Genomic DNA, 18,055 nt, shown 5'->3' on the forward strand with positions numbered 1-18,055 from the left:
ACACACACATACACTTTTTGTCTAACACGCTAACACAGTGCTGTACTGTTATGCCTTTACATTTACTTTGTAAGTAATTATGGGACGTATTTCTTCTTTCATAGCAATTTTCCTTCATACTTTCTTGCCGTGAAATAGGTCTTAAATTCTATTCAAAGTGGTCTTAAAAAGGTCTTAAAAAGTCTTAAATTTGAGTAGGCGAAACCTGCAGGAACCCTGTTATTAAGTAGATTGTCGTTGTTGTTGTTGTTGTTTATCATTGTTAAAACTCTGCAGGTGGTTTCAACAAGGACCCAACCCTCACACCAAAGCTCAGGACTGGCTCTACTCGAAAGGCTACTGGGGGAGAAACTACACTAATCTGCCTGAAATCTACTAATATGTAGAAAATACACACAAATAGTATACAAACGGATGTCTTCTTTTACCATCTTTGAACTTGATCTGCTGTACTGGGGTTCATGCAAGGGCTCCATAGGAGATGCAACTATAGAGTGGTGCAGGAATGAATCCTTAAATCTGTAAATGAGTTAGCATTTAACACTTCCAGGTCCTTTGTGACAAAGTCAATATGTGTTTTTTTTAAATATGCTTTTGGTGACTTGCTTTTGATATAAATGACTGAGGTTGGTGATTAACACTAGTTTAAGATATTGTACTGTTCTGTTGCTCTACATAAATACTACGCTTTAAGCTTTTACCTGTCTTTAAATAGGTGGTTGCTAACAAGTGGCTAAATTAAACTACTAAACAGCATCACACCAAACACTAGTCTGCCTTTAGCGTCGTGGTGGTGACCTCAGCTATGCAACTGTGTAGATTGTTTATAGCCTTACGTTAGCTATGTTCTCCTGGCGGTTGAATTTATGCCTCAATAATAGATGTGGCTTTAAGTTGTTAAGATTGTCTTTCTGAACAATACGTGTACTTAACCTTTTGTTTGTCACTGAGATATGTAAGAGTCTAATCCAAAGCCTGATAGAACAATCCTATTGACTTCTTGTTATGAGAACCAATGCAGTGCTAACTTCCAGGTCGGCCTAAAGAAATGCGTCGTCCCTGCACCACTTTAATATCATGGAGTTCTTGCAGAACACCAGGTAGGGTTAAACAAATATGCTTTAAAAGTCTGAAGGCAACACTGACTGAAAACCAGAGACATTCTTCGATGTGTGAACAATGAAGCACAACAACCTTTTCTTATTTATTGTGGTTCATGTCCACTTGAGTATGGTAGAGGCATGTATTGGAAAAACTAGAATGTATTTTAGAAATATGTATTTATATGTTAAGATAGATGGAGTGCAACCTTAATTTTGCTGTTTGTAGTTTGTGGATAATTCCTGCTGGTATTGGAAACATTTTCCTTCAGTGCAGAGACGCACGATGCATTTTGAGCACACTGATAAGAGTTTATTTAACTCGGACACTGCTTGCATACTATAGTGCAATGAGGTTTGCAAATAGGCAATTTGGAAACATTCCCTATGTTTTCAATTTGTAGCTAAATTAATGGTGCATGTAATTTGACTAATTTAACAGATTGTTTTTTGGTGTCCTGCAATCAGTTGTAGATCTGTCTAACCGTTTCTCTGTGAATTTAATAGCAAGGAAATTGTCACCACATCCAACAAGAATCATATCCACTACCACAACAGCAAAGCTTTTTCAATTAAATAAATGTTTAAATATATCATTAAGTCCTTAACTATGTACTGTATAGATGTGTATAGAGACTAAAAGCGTTGCACATAAGTCTACCTGACTCTGGACACAGTAGCACTTTTTTCTAACTATACTAAAGCAGGGACGCTGGCTCTGCACTTATGAAACGTGTGTGTGTTTGTTTAAGTCTTGCCATAGTTGATTATATTTAGCTATATCTATTTAAAATGAAACTATGACAATAAACGCATGTGCTTCACTATAACTATGCAAGCCTTACCCTCACAATCAAGCACTGAATATTCCCTTTCTAAAGTTGTGGATAGCTGCTGTAGGTTCTAGGTGTTTTTCTGTTATCACTCTTTTGGGTATCAGAACAGAATTTCTATTGTTGCTAAATAAAAGCTTACTGTTGATTGAACTTTTTTGGTTTGTGCTATTCTTCTCATGCTTGCTAAGCGTTATTGACATATTTTACAAGGTAGTGTCAACCCCACTGTCTGGCCTACCATTGGCCATATCCTACTTTATTACGCCCCTGGCAACCAGTCATGACATTTGTCTTGGCCTTCCTGTTTTGGTGATTTACAACCAAATGATGCTTAATGCTTTCACAATGTATCCTTAGACCCCTAAAGGATTTGAAAGAAAAAAAAAAAAAGTTTGAAAATCATTGGCAGTAATTAGCCCCTTTCTTAAGATTTATTTTTGTTTCCATTTTTAGGCGTTCTTATATTTTATGCATCGGAATTATAGCATTGAGGTTAGACTAACCCCATTAAAAGTATTTAATGAATGCACCAGATACACCTTGTTCATTTGTTTATAATTGATGAAAAAAATAAAGTTTGCCATCAGTTCCATTTGTTGTATGTGCATTAATCATGTAATGTACGCCTAATCAAGTTAGGAGGGTACAACCATAATCCATTTAACAATATTTATTTTATTATCTTAAAACAAACAATATAAATAAAGACCATTGTATGGCCTACAGTAGCACGCTGCACCTCGGCCTCTCACACGATGTTGGCACAACTATTAAAACCTGTGTGCGAGACATATTTACACTGATAAAGACAAGTCCGGTAAAAAAGAGGCTACGCTAAAAAATCATTTAGTACTCATGCCTATGGATTAGCAAAGCATTTACATCACAAATGTCACGTTGTCAAACAACACTGAGGTGGCTGAGTCATTAATTTGATTGCTTTGTCAGTCAACGCTTTGTGCCATTGCTCTATTTAACCTGACTTTTCTCCTAATCAGAGGAAAAGTAGTCCCTCTGTGGATCAATGCCTGATGCTTTTCACAAATGTATTTAATGATTGTCATCTGATTCGACTTGCATTTTGATTTGCACTTGCACATGTAGACGGTAACATGAATAATATACATTTTGACTGTTCTCCTATAACGCCTACTGTATACAGTATATTGCACACTTTAAAATTATGCATTGGCTCAGAATATGGAAATATAAAAATAAAAATAAATAAATCCTGACAGTGTAACATTAGTGACTCCAAAGGTATTGTGGCTTTTTAAAAGACATTTCGTCCAGTTCTTTCTGAGGTGTGGATAAAATGTCAAGGCTGGGCTGCAGCAGCAGTCATGGAGGCGAGAGCTGAATGAATACGGACATGGAGCCTGTTCTCAAAGTCATAGCCGGCAAAGTCCTCCTGCGTGGTGAAGGAGAAAGCAAATTAATGAATCAAATACAAGTTATATATAGATAGGCCTTCTAAAAAGCATTGGGGTCAGCACTCTCAGACATATCGATACCCTCGCTGCCCACAAATGTTATTTATAAGAACACCTACAACAATTATCTGTGGTTAATGCAACCACATACTGTACTAGATAGCAACAAACTGTTGTAAGCCGTATAGGAACTGCTTTCGCAACATCTGTTTTGTCACAATTTTTCCTTATTACCAAAGATGTTCAGATGCCTCCCTGATATTACTCTCAGCTCAGTGTGGAATGGTTTGCTGTTTCCTGTTCACAGTGAGATCAGACAAAGCAAATACTCCTGCCTAAACCAACACGGCGCTAGGAGGTCTCACTCTCCTCTCATGGTGCACAACATTCCTGATTTCCTCAACACGGGGCAGCATAACAGCATAAGTCTAATTGACGTAGGAAGACGTAGTGATGGGAACCTGGCATAGCTTCAGCCAGTCACTCTGATTGCTCCAATGACAATGTTGCCTGTCCTTGTCCCTTCAAATGAGCTACAAGGTGGACACGTCTGCCTCTCTCAGAGCTGCTGCACAGGTTTCCTTCTCAGGGAGTTATTTTGTTGGTCTGTGCCTCATGTATGAGGGCTTAGCAGGGGATGACAAGCCTCTCTTGGACAAAACTTTTTTTAAGACAAAAGAAATAAGAATCTATAACCGTGGCCTTTTGGAGTTCGTTGGTTGCTATTTTTTCACCATTAAAAAAACCACCACTTTAACTCTGTAAAGCATTTAGCCTGCCGCTCCTTTATTTGAAATGCTGATCAGGCAGCGAGTGTATTGATCTGTCGGAGGGTGAAAACATCCTTAAAACTTTGACAAGACCTTGATGCAAAGTGTTGACTATGGGCAGAAATAAGACAAACATTGTCTTATTTCAAAAAATAAGTGGAATAAACGATTTGATCACAGACCTTAGAGGAGATCTATTGATAAAGCTTGCTAAAAATCTACTTAAGCAAATGCAAATTACACAAATCTTATGCAATGAGGAAAGCTACTGTACCTTAGCCTGGAGCATCAGCATTCTGCCCTTCCCTGCAGACTGGAAAGAAAACACAATAAATTATTTAGACTATGTGACTTTTCCACCATCTCAGATTAGGAAACAGTCTCTCTTTCTAGCACGCACGCACGCACACACACTTGCCTCTGGGGTGTTTAGCATCACACAGGCCAGTTCATAGCAGGAGTAGGGCTGCACATACGAGTTGCTCAGGTGGCCAACCTCATCCCTTGCAGCCAGTTGGAAAAACTGCAAAACAGGCAGAAAAAAAATCAGTTTTCACACTAGACTATTATCAGCACAGTACTGACTTTTGTGTGAATAATACACCGTTTTACAAGCATCCTGCAATGCTTCATATTCCACACCTTATACATTTGATTATGAATATGACATAGGAGTACCTGAATGGCGTCGTTTGTGTTATGAAGACATCTGTTTATGGAACCGAGAAGCAGGTTTTTCAGGCCTTCACATGAGGCATCATCAATCCCCTGCAGCACTAGAACAAGAAGATTACAATGAAGCTACACCTGAAGACACAACAGCAATCTGCAACACAACACAGAGAAACTAGTTTGGTGGTTGAAACGTTTTAAAATCGAGTACCTTGTGACATTGTCTGAAGCTTGGCGGTGGAGCAGTTTGGCAGAGCTTTCCACAGATAAAGAATCTCAATCACAGATAGGATGCAGAGCTCTTTGGATAGACTGGGGGTCCGTAGCTTCTCAGCCTGTTATAAATGTGTGCATACATGCTTAATCTCACTGTATTTTGCACCTAAGATATTAAACAGAAAATATGCGGGATATATACTAACCCTCTTCATAGCGAACAGCTCTATCTGATTATTCTTGCGTTTGAAAAGTGTTTCCACATCCTTGAAGACTGTGATAGCTCCCTCTAGATCACCTGTGGCTCCTCTGCACGCTAATCAACACATACAATATAAGAATTAGGAGCTAATAGCAATCTCTTAGATGTGCGATTAAAGCCATATTTGTTTGTACTGTTACCACCTCCAGTTAAATAGGCGTAATAGCACTGGGACCAGCGAGACTCCGTCTTCAGTCGCTCAAAGGCCCTGTAGGCTTCTCTGTAGCTCAGCTCGATCATGCTGCACCAACCTAAAAGGTTAAACGATCAATATTTATGATGCAGACTAGCGCTGAGCAATGTGGTTTTAAATCTGAGAGGGAATATAGTACCTATTTCATACAAACACACGTGCTGAATCTCCCTCTGATCAGAAGCCAATTCTAAGGCATCACGGAAGGACGTCAAGGCACTACTGATCTGGCACTGGAAAGAAGAACTTTGTTATCCGAGTAACACGCCGAGACAATATTGGCAATGCATAATATTGACTAAGGCAGGAGAAAAGGACACATAGCAGTGGATAATAGGGTTCTTTCTTAATATTCACCTCGAGGCGTTGGACTCTGCCTTTGAAAAACATGAAGAGGGAGGAGTTTGGATAGATAGCCTCTCTTTGTTGGAGAATGGATTTGGCTTCCATCAGACCTGCCTGTGTGTCTGAGCCATCGAGAGCAAAGAAGGGCTGCACTACTGTGTGGTACCACAGGAGGGCCAGGCTGTGAGGGGGGGGCACAGACTGAGTGAGTGTAAAGACAACACCATCTGGTATGAAATTAGATCAATCTGTAATGATTTTTAACCAACAGGTTGATTAAGTGTGATTAACCATATTGAAAAATCACTAAACAGCATTATCTACCATTGTTCTGTACATCAACTAGACATGTTTCAGTTCCAGACAGACTACAGAACCACAGACATACTCACTCACATACTCACGTAGCTAAAGGGGCCTTCATGTCCTTACTTTCACTGGCGTACGTGAGCGCTGACAGGCCTTGCAGGCGGTCGCCAGGGAAGCCCAGCAGGTTGACGATCTTCAGGAGGTGGGGGGGCACCATGGAGATGCAGAGGTGGAAGAGGCCATAACCGAAGCTGACGGAACCTTTAAGTCGGTCCAGAGCCTCGGGGCTGATGTCGTCCGGTCCGAGGGAGGGGCTCGGCCCGGGGGAGGAGGAGCGGCTGTGGTGTGACGCGTCAGATGAGGACAGAGATGGAGGCGCCGCCGCTTGCTGCTGGGAGGCTCTTCTTCTGCTGCCCTCCTGCAGGTGTGTGATGTCGCTGTAACATTTGTTGTACATCTTCCAGGCTTTACGGAGGATCCAGCCCCCTTTGATGTATGCTGTCAGGAGATTGAATAAACAAAGAAATATGCATATGGTCCAATATTAAATCAGATTACACAACTGCAGAGATGGCAAAGTACACACATCCTTTACTCAAGTAGAAGTACAGATACTCGTGTTTAAAAATACTCTGGTAAAAGTAGAAGTACTGACTAAACTTCTTTACTCAAGTAAAAGTAAAGAAGTATTGGCTTCGAAATGTACTTAAGTAAAAAGTACCCATAACTACCAACTGTTTTAAAGAGTAACTGACCTCATTTTATATTAATAGAACAATAATGTCATTGTTAGCTAATGAATGTTTCGATGCTGAACAACGGCAAAGATTACAACGTTTTCATTGGTCGCTCTTGATTAGAGAAGACCAGGAAATGATGGATACACGGATCATTTTAAAATCAATAGGCACGCATTGCAATGCCTCTAAATAATAATGATCACGCCACCAAACGCAGATTAAAACTAAAGTAACCAGCCTGTTTTGAAAATGTAAGAAGTATAAAGTAAAAGGTATTTGTGTTAAAAATGTAAGAAGTAAAAGTAAAAAGTCATCAGAAAAAGAAGTAGTGCAGTAAAGTACTGATACCAGAAAAATGTACTTAAGTACAGTAACATCATTATTTGTACTCTACTACTTCCCACCTCTGCACAACTGCTGAATTCAATATTTTCTTTTCACACAGATGAATGTGCAGCGTTCATAGTTTGACAGCAGGTATTAAAAAGGTCCCCTTACACGACAGCTCTTGTTTGATGAAAGACAGCACTGCAAGGTAAACCTGGCAGTCAGCGATGATGATCTGCCTCTGGAGCCGGTTCACTGCAGCCACCCGCGACCTCTGGGAGTCCATCTGCCCACACAAACACCTCACTCTTTCAGACTGGTGTGACAGGCACGCTCACAAACAGCAAACCTGACCATGGTGCAACCTAAAATGTTCTCTCTTTTCAGGCAAATAACATTTGTTCTATATATATCATATATATTAAATTAAATGAAGTGTTGAAATGGTTACTCACACTCCTCTTGAGCTTGTTTTTAATGGTCTCAATGACACCAGTGTTTTCACTCTCGCACAGTCGCTCTGTAGCTTTGAGATCCTCAAAGGCCATCTGCATTTTCTCCTCCTCAAACGTCATCATGGCATTCTACAAAAAGGAAGCCAGATAAATAATCCTTTTATTTACATTTGCCAACTGAATGCTGATCAAATATGCAAGTGACAACACATGTGTCACTCACCAGCCTAAAAAACTATGGTCACATATTTAGTGGCTGGTAAAAACGTTCAAAAGCCATTTGGCTGTCGGACAGATAGTTCATTTTTAACCCGGAATAAAACTGTTCCAAAATGAATGCTGGTGATCCACAGGATTTACAAGTGAAGCAAAACGTCTAATCCTGGATTAAACTAGGAAGCAGAAAAACAAAATGAAACTGCACTAATCAGTCTTCTTACTTTAATACGAACAAACCAGTCTTTCCCTTTAATATATTTGAAATCAGCTTGGCAACTTGCCATCTGAAAAAGTAGCTTAATTTAATCTTTAGGTGACACACTGCTTGTACATAGCTGAATTAAAGAGATGTGTTTCTAAAATGTAGATGACCACAGAATGGAGCTGTAAATGTTAAAATAGGAAACATATGTATTGTAATGTAGAATATAATAAGCACACATTTTTAAGGGAGAAGCAAGTAAGATTGTACTGTTGACTCCTGTTTCCATGGCTAACAATTCTGGCTCAAATGTGTTGTATAGTTTATGTTTATCTCTTAACTTTATTTTAGTTGTGGGTTGCACTTACAGTTCATGTTGTGACTATTGAGTACTTATTGCAAGGGCATCAATTGACTCATAGACACAATAGAAACCTACTTGTGTGCCAGAAAAATCATTTAAAAAAGTCTTGCATTGTGCCTCATAGGAAAAACAGGGAGGTATTCCTTGAACCCTTTTATCAAATATAAATGTTTCTTAAAGTTAAACAGTAGAGTACTCTAGGCTCACCAGAAAACTCACAAAACTGGCCCCGAAACTCATCAAAGGACTGTGGTTCCTGAAAAGAGGACAAAGAACAAATAGGTGACAAGTCAGTGAACGACGTACTGCGGGAAGAGGTTAAAAAGGTCATTATGAGAAGTTAATGGGTGGGGTGACAAAAATGTGTTCAGCCGGTTTCTTGCCTCAGGCACTGGATTGACTCACTGAAAACATGAACAATATAAAGCTCACGCTGACAGTAAGAGAGCCAGGGGAACCTTATCAGGGAACTGGTTAATGCAGACAGTCACAAGCCCATTCTCAGTTTCTGTATTACACATATTTCACTTCCTTCCATCATTTTTGCTGATGCAATCAAACAGGATAACCCCTAGTGCTAAATGCAATTAGTGGATAGGGTGACATTTAAGCTTTCACCAGGGGTTAGGACACATAGGGCGTGACCTTCAGTGGAATCAACATTCGAGTTGAAAGCAAACCTTTCCTAGAGATGATAAGGCCTTATAATAACAGCACATGATGATTGAATGTATAACAAATCCTGCAACAATGAGCGTACTATGGTGCAGTGAGTGACCCTTCACAGGCGTTATGAAGTCAACTAAACCAGTGTTTGTCCTCCTTTTTATTTAATAGTCCTTATAGAAGGTCAACCAAAATAAATTCAATATAGGGATGTAACAATATCAACATTTTAGTATACAATGATCATGAACAAAACAATTCATGTTTAGAGTATTGGACTATTTTTACAGAAAGCTTTGAAGGAAGAAAATAATAATAATGCTACCAGTCAAATTAGGTAATCTTCATGCAATAATGGCAAGAAAATATGGAGATATTCTACTTTTCTGAATATCTTTAGAAAATCCAAAAAAAGCACAACAAGGTATTTAAAGACTTTGGAGTAGTGAATAATCTGCAGATAAATCAACAATAAAAGTAGTTGTAAATTGCAGCAATTGTTAATATTGCAAATATTATTAAGCGAAGGATTGTGGTTTATTTTAGCTTTCCTTTACAGTAAAATAAAAGGTATTGTATCCCTTCAGAATGAGCTCACAGGATAGGAAGAATCTACTGTACGAGGGAATCATTTGCAAGTGTAATGCTTACATTTAAATTACTGGGTCAACTTGGTTTTGCAAAAGAAGCCTAGACACAGGTGCCACCTACCAACAATTGACATAAGGTTGTGTGATATGAACACATTAGCTTGGCTAAAATGAGAGATTTAACTAAAATATATTCAAAGACAACTACTTGTATTCTACTACATAAATGCTAACCTGTTAAGCATTTTTTCTTCTTTAACCATTGTTATATTGACTCTAAATTATATTCACAACACTTTAGGTATCCTATTAACATATAAAGGGAGCAATATTACATTAATAATAAAGTATTTTGACTGTTTAAGCATCACAAGTTACATTGGGTGTGGATATTTGCCCAAGGTATTACAACACCATTCATCCTGCTTGTGACATGATCATATGGTGCCTCAGTAGACAAGCGTGACAAGATGTTGAGGTTTTGTTTTGCAAGCAAAGCAAAGAAGACAGTGCTGAAAGGAAAACATGTGTTAAAAGCTATGGTTAAAAGCTTCCACTTGTGCTGGTTAACCTCAGCAGTTTGGACACATTAGCAACAGTTGACATTACATTTAACAACACACCCTGCAGAGAACACAGTATCCATCCTTCACCAACATAGACAGAAAGAGTGTTTATAGTCTGCCAAACAGACACTCACAGACCTGTATAATTTGAAGAGCTCGTCGCTCTCCTTGAATCCATTGTTGAGCAGCATGTTTATTCCTTTCAGTGCCAGCTCTGCGTCGTTGATTCCCTCTTTCTTCTCATCCTGCATGCTGCCCGGTGCTGGTTCTGCGGGGTCCGCCATTGAGACCGGAGGTGAGGTGCTGAACGCGGCCGAGGAGAGGAGGAGGAGGGAGGGAGGGAGCGGTATGTCTCGGTAGTTTACTAACAGGCAGAGTAGTCTCACACAGCGACGCAGTTTTTAGCAAACGCAGTCATATTCGCATTGGTTCATGAGGAGACTGATAAACGAACAGGTTCAAATAACTAACTACATGCATGTGTGTGTGTGTCTGTGCTCGCCGTTGACCCAGCGTTGTGTCTCTGTTCCGTGTTGAACGCTGGTTAGTGAGTACGGTGTGTACAGGAAATGTGCTGCCTTTGGGTGCTATCGTAACTATCGCAACCGGAGCGTTCGGTTAGTATGCTCCATATATTCGGAACAAACTCCCAGAAACCTGCAGGTCCGCTGCAACTCTTACTCTTTAAATCCAGGCTAAATACTTTTCTTTTTGCCACCCCTTAATTGAACCATTCATATCTTACACTGCACTGTTACTTTAATTAATGTATTTAATACCTGTTTTATTCTATATCAGCTAGTTTTGTCATAAAACTAGAGCATATATATTAATATATATTACATAACACTTATGTAATGTTAAAATCAATGTGGCGTGTCTAAGTAATACAATGCTGCATTGATTTGGAGTAATAAGATCACATGAAAAATGTTTGAACAAAAGATCATTGACCCATCAAATGTTTGCCCTTTGATATTTCACCAGAACAGCACGCTTTCTGTCATATTTTATTGCAAACTTTATATTGATAGCTGTTACAGAACTGTTTACTTCTTGCGTCGCCAATAATTGGGGTATTACAGCTATCATAATGTGAACAATTATTTTTATTCAAATGACACATTTCAATATTTTGGTAGCATCGTCATTTGTTACATTTTCTTTGGCATTTGCTTATAGCTAAAAATATTGAATTGGGTCACATAATTTGGTGAAGCACCTTTTTACAAGACATTGCGACTTTAAGTCTTGAGTTCACAAAGTCCGTGAAGGCAGCATCAGAGTGGGCGTGGTGGTTTGTGATTGAGGGCTGTAGTCAAGCACATCGATAGATGTTAGGGCCTGAGATGTGGTTTTGGAAATACTGAGGTCAAATTAAATCAGAGTCAATGCCTGCTCCACACAAGACATACATTTATATATTTAGCTGAGCCACTCTACTCCCAAAAAGTAGGCACACTGAGATAAATTACCATTATGTACTGTATTCATACAAAGCATTACAACAAATATAATTATTTGCTAATTACATTTCTGTAACCGTACAATCAATTCAACAATTAATCCCACATTTCTGTGATGAAAAAGCATGGTTCAGTCCATAATAGTTTCAGCTGTCACCATGATCACAAATCAAGACCTACTTATGGCACTGACAAGTATTTATAAAGAACAGTGATTACAAAATGGCTTACAAATCAGTGGTCACAAGACAGGAATGCATATAACAATCCCCATGTCCAATCATCATGCATATTGTTTCTCATATCACAATTGTTTTACACAAATGTACAACACAGGTAGGTAAACACTTGCTGGGGGTTTAAATACATCAAGTGCATGTTGATGTTTTTTGTTATGTTACACACAGCATTATAGTAATATGGACTAAATGGTCCCAAACATTACTTGTGAGGCTTATTTGAAGCTAATTGCATTTATATTGTTTTTTAACTCGTAGAAAATGCGACACAAACTTCAGTACATGCTGTTTTCTTGTGTAACTGATATTGACAGCCACACAGAACATCCCCATGCATGAAAAAGGAATGCAAACTGGAAAATTGATTCAGAACAATACGTGTACAGTTTAGGGGAAAAAACATGGGGGAAACCATTTGATTTCATGGCCTGTTTGAAAACTCTACTAAACCAGGTAAAATGTAGATTCTACATGCTGGCATTTGGATATGAAATTAAAACAGCCCCTTAAAAGTCAATAAACCGAGCACCCTTGGTGTAAACGTAATATTTCTAGTATAAACTTTTCAACAAACAAACAAAGAAAATCCACTAATAATGTTGATTTCCATTAAAGCACCATCACAAAAGGCATTATTTGTTTTCTTAAAGTGCTGGGTTGCTCCTGCTGCAGCCCTGACCAATCACAAGCATATTCAGTAGCATTTGATTGTCAACATTTATCAAAATGAATGGACCAACACATCAGACTGTAAAAGAACTGTTGAAATGTGTGAATTGGTGCCCTGATACATGATTTTTTTTTTTATTACAAAATAAATACAGAAATACTTAACCGAGCAGCAAATAATATGAACCTGTAAGCGGCTGCTCATATTTCAATTGTACATGCAGACTCTCACACTAGCACACACTCATTCACATTGAAACACACTCCTCATAAAATATACATTCTTACACACAAACACATTCTCTGTCTGGGTAACAGATTGCACATGGTTGGCGGTGGACGTGGTCCCAAGGTTTGTTTTCATGATGATGCATGGAGACGTTCAGCCTGGACATTCTTTGAGGTTGACCGGACCAAACGCACCGGACAACCTGTCGAAAGAGATGGACTCGCCGTTGATCCTCATGTCCTGAATGCATCCCACAAAGGACGATGTGACTGGGAGCGTCTGTTGCATTGACATCTCTGCAGCAGAAAGGTGCATGTGGTGAATATCTGATATGTGTGAATAAGATTCACTGAAATCATAGTAGATTAACTCTCAGATTAACAGATGAATACTCACGAGGAATGCCACCCACATACACAGAGTCTTTGGTCAAAGTTGTCGTGGAAGATGGTGGTCCAATCTTGTAATTGTCCATTGTGTCCACGTGCAGTTGCACAACATTTTTCCTTTTGATTACTACAAGACAAGCAGACAGTGACTCAACATGAAAGGTGATTTACTGTATATCAGTGTCCTAATAAGATTCTAAAAGCAGCTTAGTTTTTCTTGAAATACTGTATGTCTTTCATCAAGTGACTGTGTGCAATTTACCTGAAATCTTATGAAACATTCCATCACATAAAGAAGCTTTTGGCTTCACTGACACCATGAATTCCCCTTTGCCATTGTTTGCTTGTGCCACAACCTAAAAATGGGAGCATATCCAAACATAGTGCTTTTAGTCACAATGTCAGGGAACACACTTAAATATAGAATTGAAGTCCCCAAAACAGGAATAAAACAATTTTATTTTTATTTCAGACCCAGTTCAACTGAATCTTTAGGCTATTTTCCAGAAAAAAAACATGTTTTGAACTCACCTCTCCTCTGAGCATGTACACAGTGAGGTAGTGACCCTCTGCAGGCCCATACTGGTTCATGCTGGAAGCACCAACATGTAGCAGGAGTCCAGTTTGATTCCGTGGACGTATATTAAACAGCAGCTCAAAGCCCGAGCCCACAACAAAAGAGTCATCTGAAATACAGAAAACATATACCACCATGTTTGTTAGCATTGGCATTGTTATAGATTACATAATTTGGACATGGCATATCAGAATGATGAGGAGACTGTGCAATGAAATAAAGTTGAATCTAATTAAATAAAAACATCTAAATCCAACAAAGTGTCTTTAAATCTAATTTGGTTAATAATTTTAAAGAAAATGAAATGGTTTCACGAATAAATCCATTCCAAGTAATATATAGTCAATTTGTAAAATTATTATTTAAAAAAAAAACATTACTTGGGTTTAATGTATCTTTTCTTACATTTATGTTAATATTATATTGATGAGTTTATGATTTTATAACATCGCCAATTGTTCTAACTAATTCCCAGGTTTCTCCCAGTCAAATAAATATATTAAATGTCAGATTGAATTACATTTAAATGTTGTGTAAGTATGCTAACTAGGCAAAATTAAATAATCCCTAGACCTGTAAAACAATATATTTTCGGTTATCCATGTAAAATTAGTTTTGACTTGTTGAGAAGCCAAATTGTGTGGGGGTGGTTGCAATTCCTACTTACTGTATCTCCAACAGAACCTGATGGAGATCATTATTGGGATGAGCAATGCTTCTTCAGAAAACATTTACAGAAAGGTTTACTCACTGATAACGACATGTGCTCCATTCCCTGAGAAATAAACCCCTCTTTGTGTCTGTCCCTCAAAGCAGGGGCCCGCGCCGTGGTTGGAGGTTGGATTTGACATTGGTGCTCCATTCATTTTAAAATTGCGGATACACCCGGATACACTTTGTCTTGGAAGAGCCTTCAACTTAAAAGAACGAAAAAGAAAATTGAATATGTGTGTGAATCGGTCAGTGAGTACTTCATTTTATTTCATTTTACCTTAAGCTCTTTGTGAAGGGACTCTGGAGCACTGCCCAGGTGCACAGGTGACACAAACTGCTGCATGGAGTTCAACTCAGCAGTGGTCAGCTGACCATCCTGGGCTCTGATCCCATCCACGACCAATCGAAATTTCTTCTTCTCCAAACTGAATATGACCTGCAGGCAATATTGTCACCATAGACATAAAGAATAATTAAACACTGACCCTTGCTTTATAATCTGGACTGAGTGGTAGCAGCAACATATTCTGTGGTTAGTATGATATGTATATTATGTAATTAGTATGATATAAATCCACTGACCGAGTGCCACTTTCCATCATTGTACTTCTCCCTGTTGAAGATCTCCTTCTGTTTGCCTACAGACAGTCTAATCCTGCCTTTGGATATGTATAAAGCGAGATGAGAGCGCCCCCCTCTGGTAGCAGCAAAGAACAGCAGGCCTTCACCAGCTCGAGTCCTGATATCCAGAGAGAAGTGGGGCCTGGGGAGGATGAACAAAGTGTTTGTTTTTGTTGGCTCGAATATAACTGCGGCATAGTTCTTGAGATGACAGACTCATCCAAGCACATTATTTATAACAAAAATCAACCACTACATGTGTGTGCATGTATGTGTATTGTGCAATGGTGGCGTGGGACAGGTTTCTCACCTGGGCTGCAGGACCTGAAGTGGAAGGCTGTAGCTCAGGCTGCTCACAGGGCCTCCCAGTCGATAAGCATTTTGAACCATGGTTGGTAATCGGCACGCTGATAGACTCTCATTTATCGCCTGCATCACAAAATCCTAAAAGAGCACAGACAAACAAGAGAGAAACTCAGCACAAGGTTTAAAGTTAGCAATTATTGTTTGCTAACTCACATTTGGGGAAGTCTCCAATGCGGTTCAACCCTGTAAGGAAATAAAGATGGGAGGGTATGGCAATGTTAGTGGTAGCCTAAACATGACTACAATTGTGGTTAGTATATCAAATATTATAAATAGGCTACTGTATGGCTTTTTTTATGGCTCCACTCACAGACAGTGAAACAAAATAGTTTTTCCGCAGGTGAGAACACCAAGGACACACTGAACAAATAAATGGAGGGCTTTAACCAAAGGTTATTTTCATTTTTCACTCATCTGTCAATTTTTGTGTAGGTTGACTAAAAATACAATTCAGTCAGTCAGAAAATGCCCATCCAATAGTCCAAAACCCCAATATAATTAGTAATCATAGAATCTAAGAAAAAAAACAGCAAACCTGTCTAACTGAGAAGCTTGAAAATGTTGTTTTGCATTTAAATGACGCAAATCAAAATAATGCAGATACAATGACTGTGGATCTGCTATTATGATTAATCGACTCGTGCTTCTACGCATAACACATTTCTCCCAAAGAGACTTAATAACCAGTCTTTCATAGTTTAGATACGAAGCCAAGTCTAGCATGGTAGTAATGATTTCATCACCCAAGTAGTAAGTTATTACAAGTTGGTCGGAGTGAATCTTATAATCACAGTTACAAAATAACACACATCAGATTCTTTATTTTGGTGACACTGAGGTCAGGCATAGTTTCCTGTAGCAGCACCACCCACATTAACCTCCTGTTTACTCAGGGCTGTGGATGGTTTCAACATAGTTAGGAATGTTGTATTGTCCTTATTCGGTACAGCATGCAGGAAAGTACATGCTTGTAGGATTTGGGTTATTCAATTTGGCATACACTCAAAGATAACAAGGACAAACCGCTAGTTGCAAGTTGCAGATATTTGTTTTACTTTTAACAGACTCAAATGTTTTTTTGAAATGACTCATTTAGTCCTATACGACTCCTATTATATACAAAACACCACCAAAAAGAATCTCATTACACAGTGTAAAAAGATTTCATGACAGAATTAAAAAAAAAAACCTTTCTTATGTTTTAGCTTTGATGCTTCCACTAAACCCAGACTGTAGTATCAACTGATTATTGCAACGGCATGAAGGCATGGATCAGTAGACTGTGGGTTGCTGGAGAATAGGTTGTTGTGTTGATATGGTGTCTGTTAATCACATGCTCCAAATCAAATGGAGCTTAGTAATTTATGATGGGCATGCAAGAACTAGTGTTTGAAGAAATGAAGTAATCATGCTTTGATAATGTGTCTGAACACAGTCAGCTCTACTACGCCTCACATATTTCAACATGAAGTCTGGCTTAGCTTTGAAATACCAACATTTCGTCTTAGGAAATGCTTCCCAATGTCCCATTGGCTACAAAGTTTAATACAATGTAGGTTAGTGTTTCTCAACCTTTATGCTGGGATCCCATTCAGTTTTAAGAGTTTACTTAGAAAGGCTTTACTACCCCAAAACTACATTTTTTATCAAACCCTTTAAAATATAATTTGTGTCTTTTTGACACAATTTGTGAGATAATTTACTCAAAAAGTAAAATATAACAGTGTGCTATAATTATATCAACAATATTTTTGCTGGAGAAGAGGTTGTTTTGTTGATATGGTGTCTGTTAATCACATGCTACAAATCAAATGCATGGAGCTTAGTCAATTATGATGGGCATCCAATAATGCTGAGGAACTTGGAGGCAGATCCTTTTGAATGTGTTGTGCATTAACTGTAATGATTAGTCATGTTATTTTACAGTGAGGTTAAAAGGTATATCATTTTATAATCAAGCATGTTTTGTGTTTCCAATAGTTATGACAATAGTGAGAGGTCACGTGCTTGTGAATGACTATTAGTACATTTGTTCAGTACTGAGTGAGATGAAAGAATGAAAAGAATGAAAGAGACATGAACTGATTTCAAGCTTGTTATTCACAAGGTTTTGTTTGTAATTAATGGATTTTTGAATAGATTAGACAGAGATACATTACATTTTATAACTCATGATTATTGGAATTGTTCATGCAACTTGTTTATTTAAGTACACTGCAGATGAATGAGCTTGAACATTATGGTGCAAACTGACAGTTTTTATTTCAGTATTAGATTCTTGTCAGCATCCTCAGGCAGGGCTCCTTCTTCTTCATCTCTGGAAATAAGGCAGCAAAGTAGAATGTAAACAATGTCAACATAAGACTGGGATTTTTAATTAGCTTTCAACAGTAGTATTACAACATGGCTCCACTGTATACATGAATTAAGAAGATGGGTATGACTTACTTATAGAGAGTGGAATCAAACATGTTTATAAGAAACAGGCTAGTTTTTAAAGCTTTACATAAGATGGATTGC

The 18,055-nt window shown here is 38.4% G+C and overlaps 3 protein-coding genes across 8 annotated transcripts in view; 1 reads left to right on the forward strand and 2 right to left on the reverse strand.

Moving 5' to 3' along the window:
- LOC117488695 (oxysterol-binding protein-related protein 1) overlaps positions 1-3,042 on the forward strand; it is a 22,910-nt gene extending 19,868 nt beyond the window's left edge. For both annotated transcript variants that reach the window (XM_034137728.1, XM_034137729.1), the window contains one exon: positions 277-3,042. In XM_034137728.1, the coding sequence (XP_033993619.1) occupies positions 277-379 (103 nt within the window). In that variant the 3' untranslated portion in view covers positions 380-3,042. The remainder of the gene's footprint in view (positions 1-276) is intronic.
- LOC117488696 (tetratricopeptide repeat protein 39C-like) lies at positions 2,592-10,808 on the reverse strand. Of its 2 annotated transcripts, XM_034137730.1 has the most exons (14): positions 10,404-10,808; positions 8,651-8,699; positions 7,659-7,787; positions 7,375-7,489; positions 6,232-6,634; positions 5,840-6,008; positions 5,622-5,715; positions 5,433-5,540; positions 5,234-5,343; positions 5,023-5,146; positions 4,818-4,915; positions 4,558-4,662; positions 4,414-4,452; positions 2,592-3,347 (listed from the first exon to the last, which is right to left on the reverse strand). In XM_034137730.1, the coding sequence occupies exons 1-14, from the start codon at positions 10,547-10,549 to the stop codon at positions 3,255-3,257; spliced, it is 1,782 nt and encodes a 593-aa protein (XP_033993621.1). In that variant the 5' UTR covers positions 10,550-10,808; the 3' UTR covers positions 2,592-3,254. The 2 variants fall into 2 exon arrangements, with proteins under 2 accessions (XP_033993621.1, XP_033993622.1); XM_034137731.1 differs by lacking the exons at positions 7,375-7,489; positions 7,659-7,787; positions 8,651-8,699; positions 10,404-10,808 and having other exon boundaries at positions 6,260-6,347.
- A 498-nt stretch (positions 10,809-11,306) lies between these two features.
- The window catches only part of LOC117488629 (laminin subunit alpha-3-like), a 54,289-nt gene continuing 47,540 nt past the window's right edge, over positions 11,307-18,055 (reverse strand). For 2 of the 4 annotated variants that reach the window (XM_034137636.1, XM_034137638.1), the window contains 8 exons: positions 15,480-15,613; positions 15,131-15,311; positions 14,826-14,984; positions 14,586-14,751; positions 13,789-13,943; positions 13,520-13,613; positions 13,265-13,384; positions 11,307-13,164 (listed from right to left, as the gene is read on the reverse strand). In XM_034137636.1, the coding sequence (XP_033993527.1) occupies positions 13,022-13,164; positions 13,265-13,384; positions 13,520-13,613; positions 13,789-13,943; positions 14,586-14,751; positions 14,826-14,984; positions 15,131-15,311; positions 15,480-15,613 (1,152 nt within the window). In that variant the 3' untranslated portion in view covers positions 11,307-13,021. Of the gene's footprint in view, positions 13,165-13,264; positions 13,385-13,519; positions 13,614-13,788; positions 13,944-14,585; positions 14,752-14,825; positions 14,985-15,130; positions 15,312-15,479; positions 15,614-17,616; positions 17,853-18,055 lie in introns of those variants that run through there. The other 2 variants (XM_034137637.1, XM_034137639.1) reach the window with 2 other exon arrangements.

Source organism: Trematomus bernacchii, unplaced genomic scaffold (assembly GCF_902827165.1).
Source record: "Trematomus bernacchii unplaced genomic scaffold, fTreBer1.1, whole genome shotgun sequence".
Lineage (NCBI taxonomy): Eukaryota > Metazoa > Chordata > Actinopteri > Perciformes > Nototheniidae > Trematomus > Trematomus bernacchii.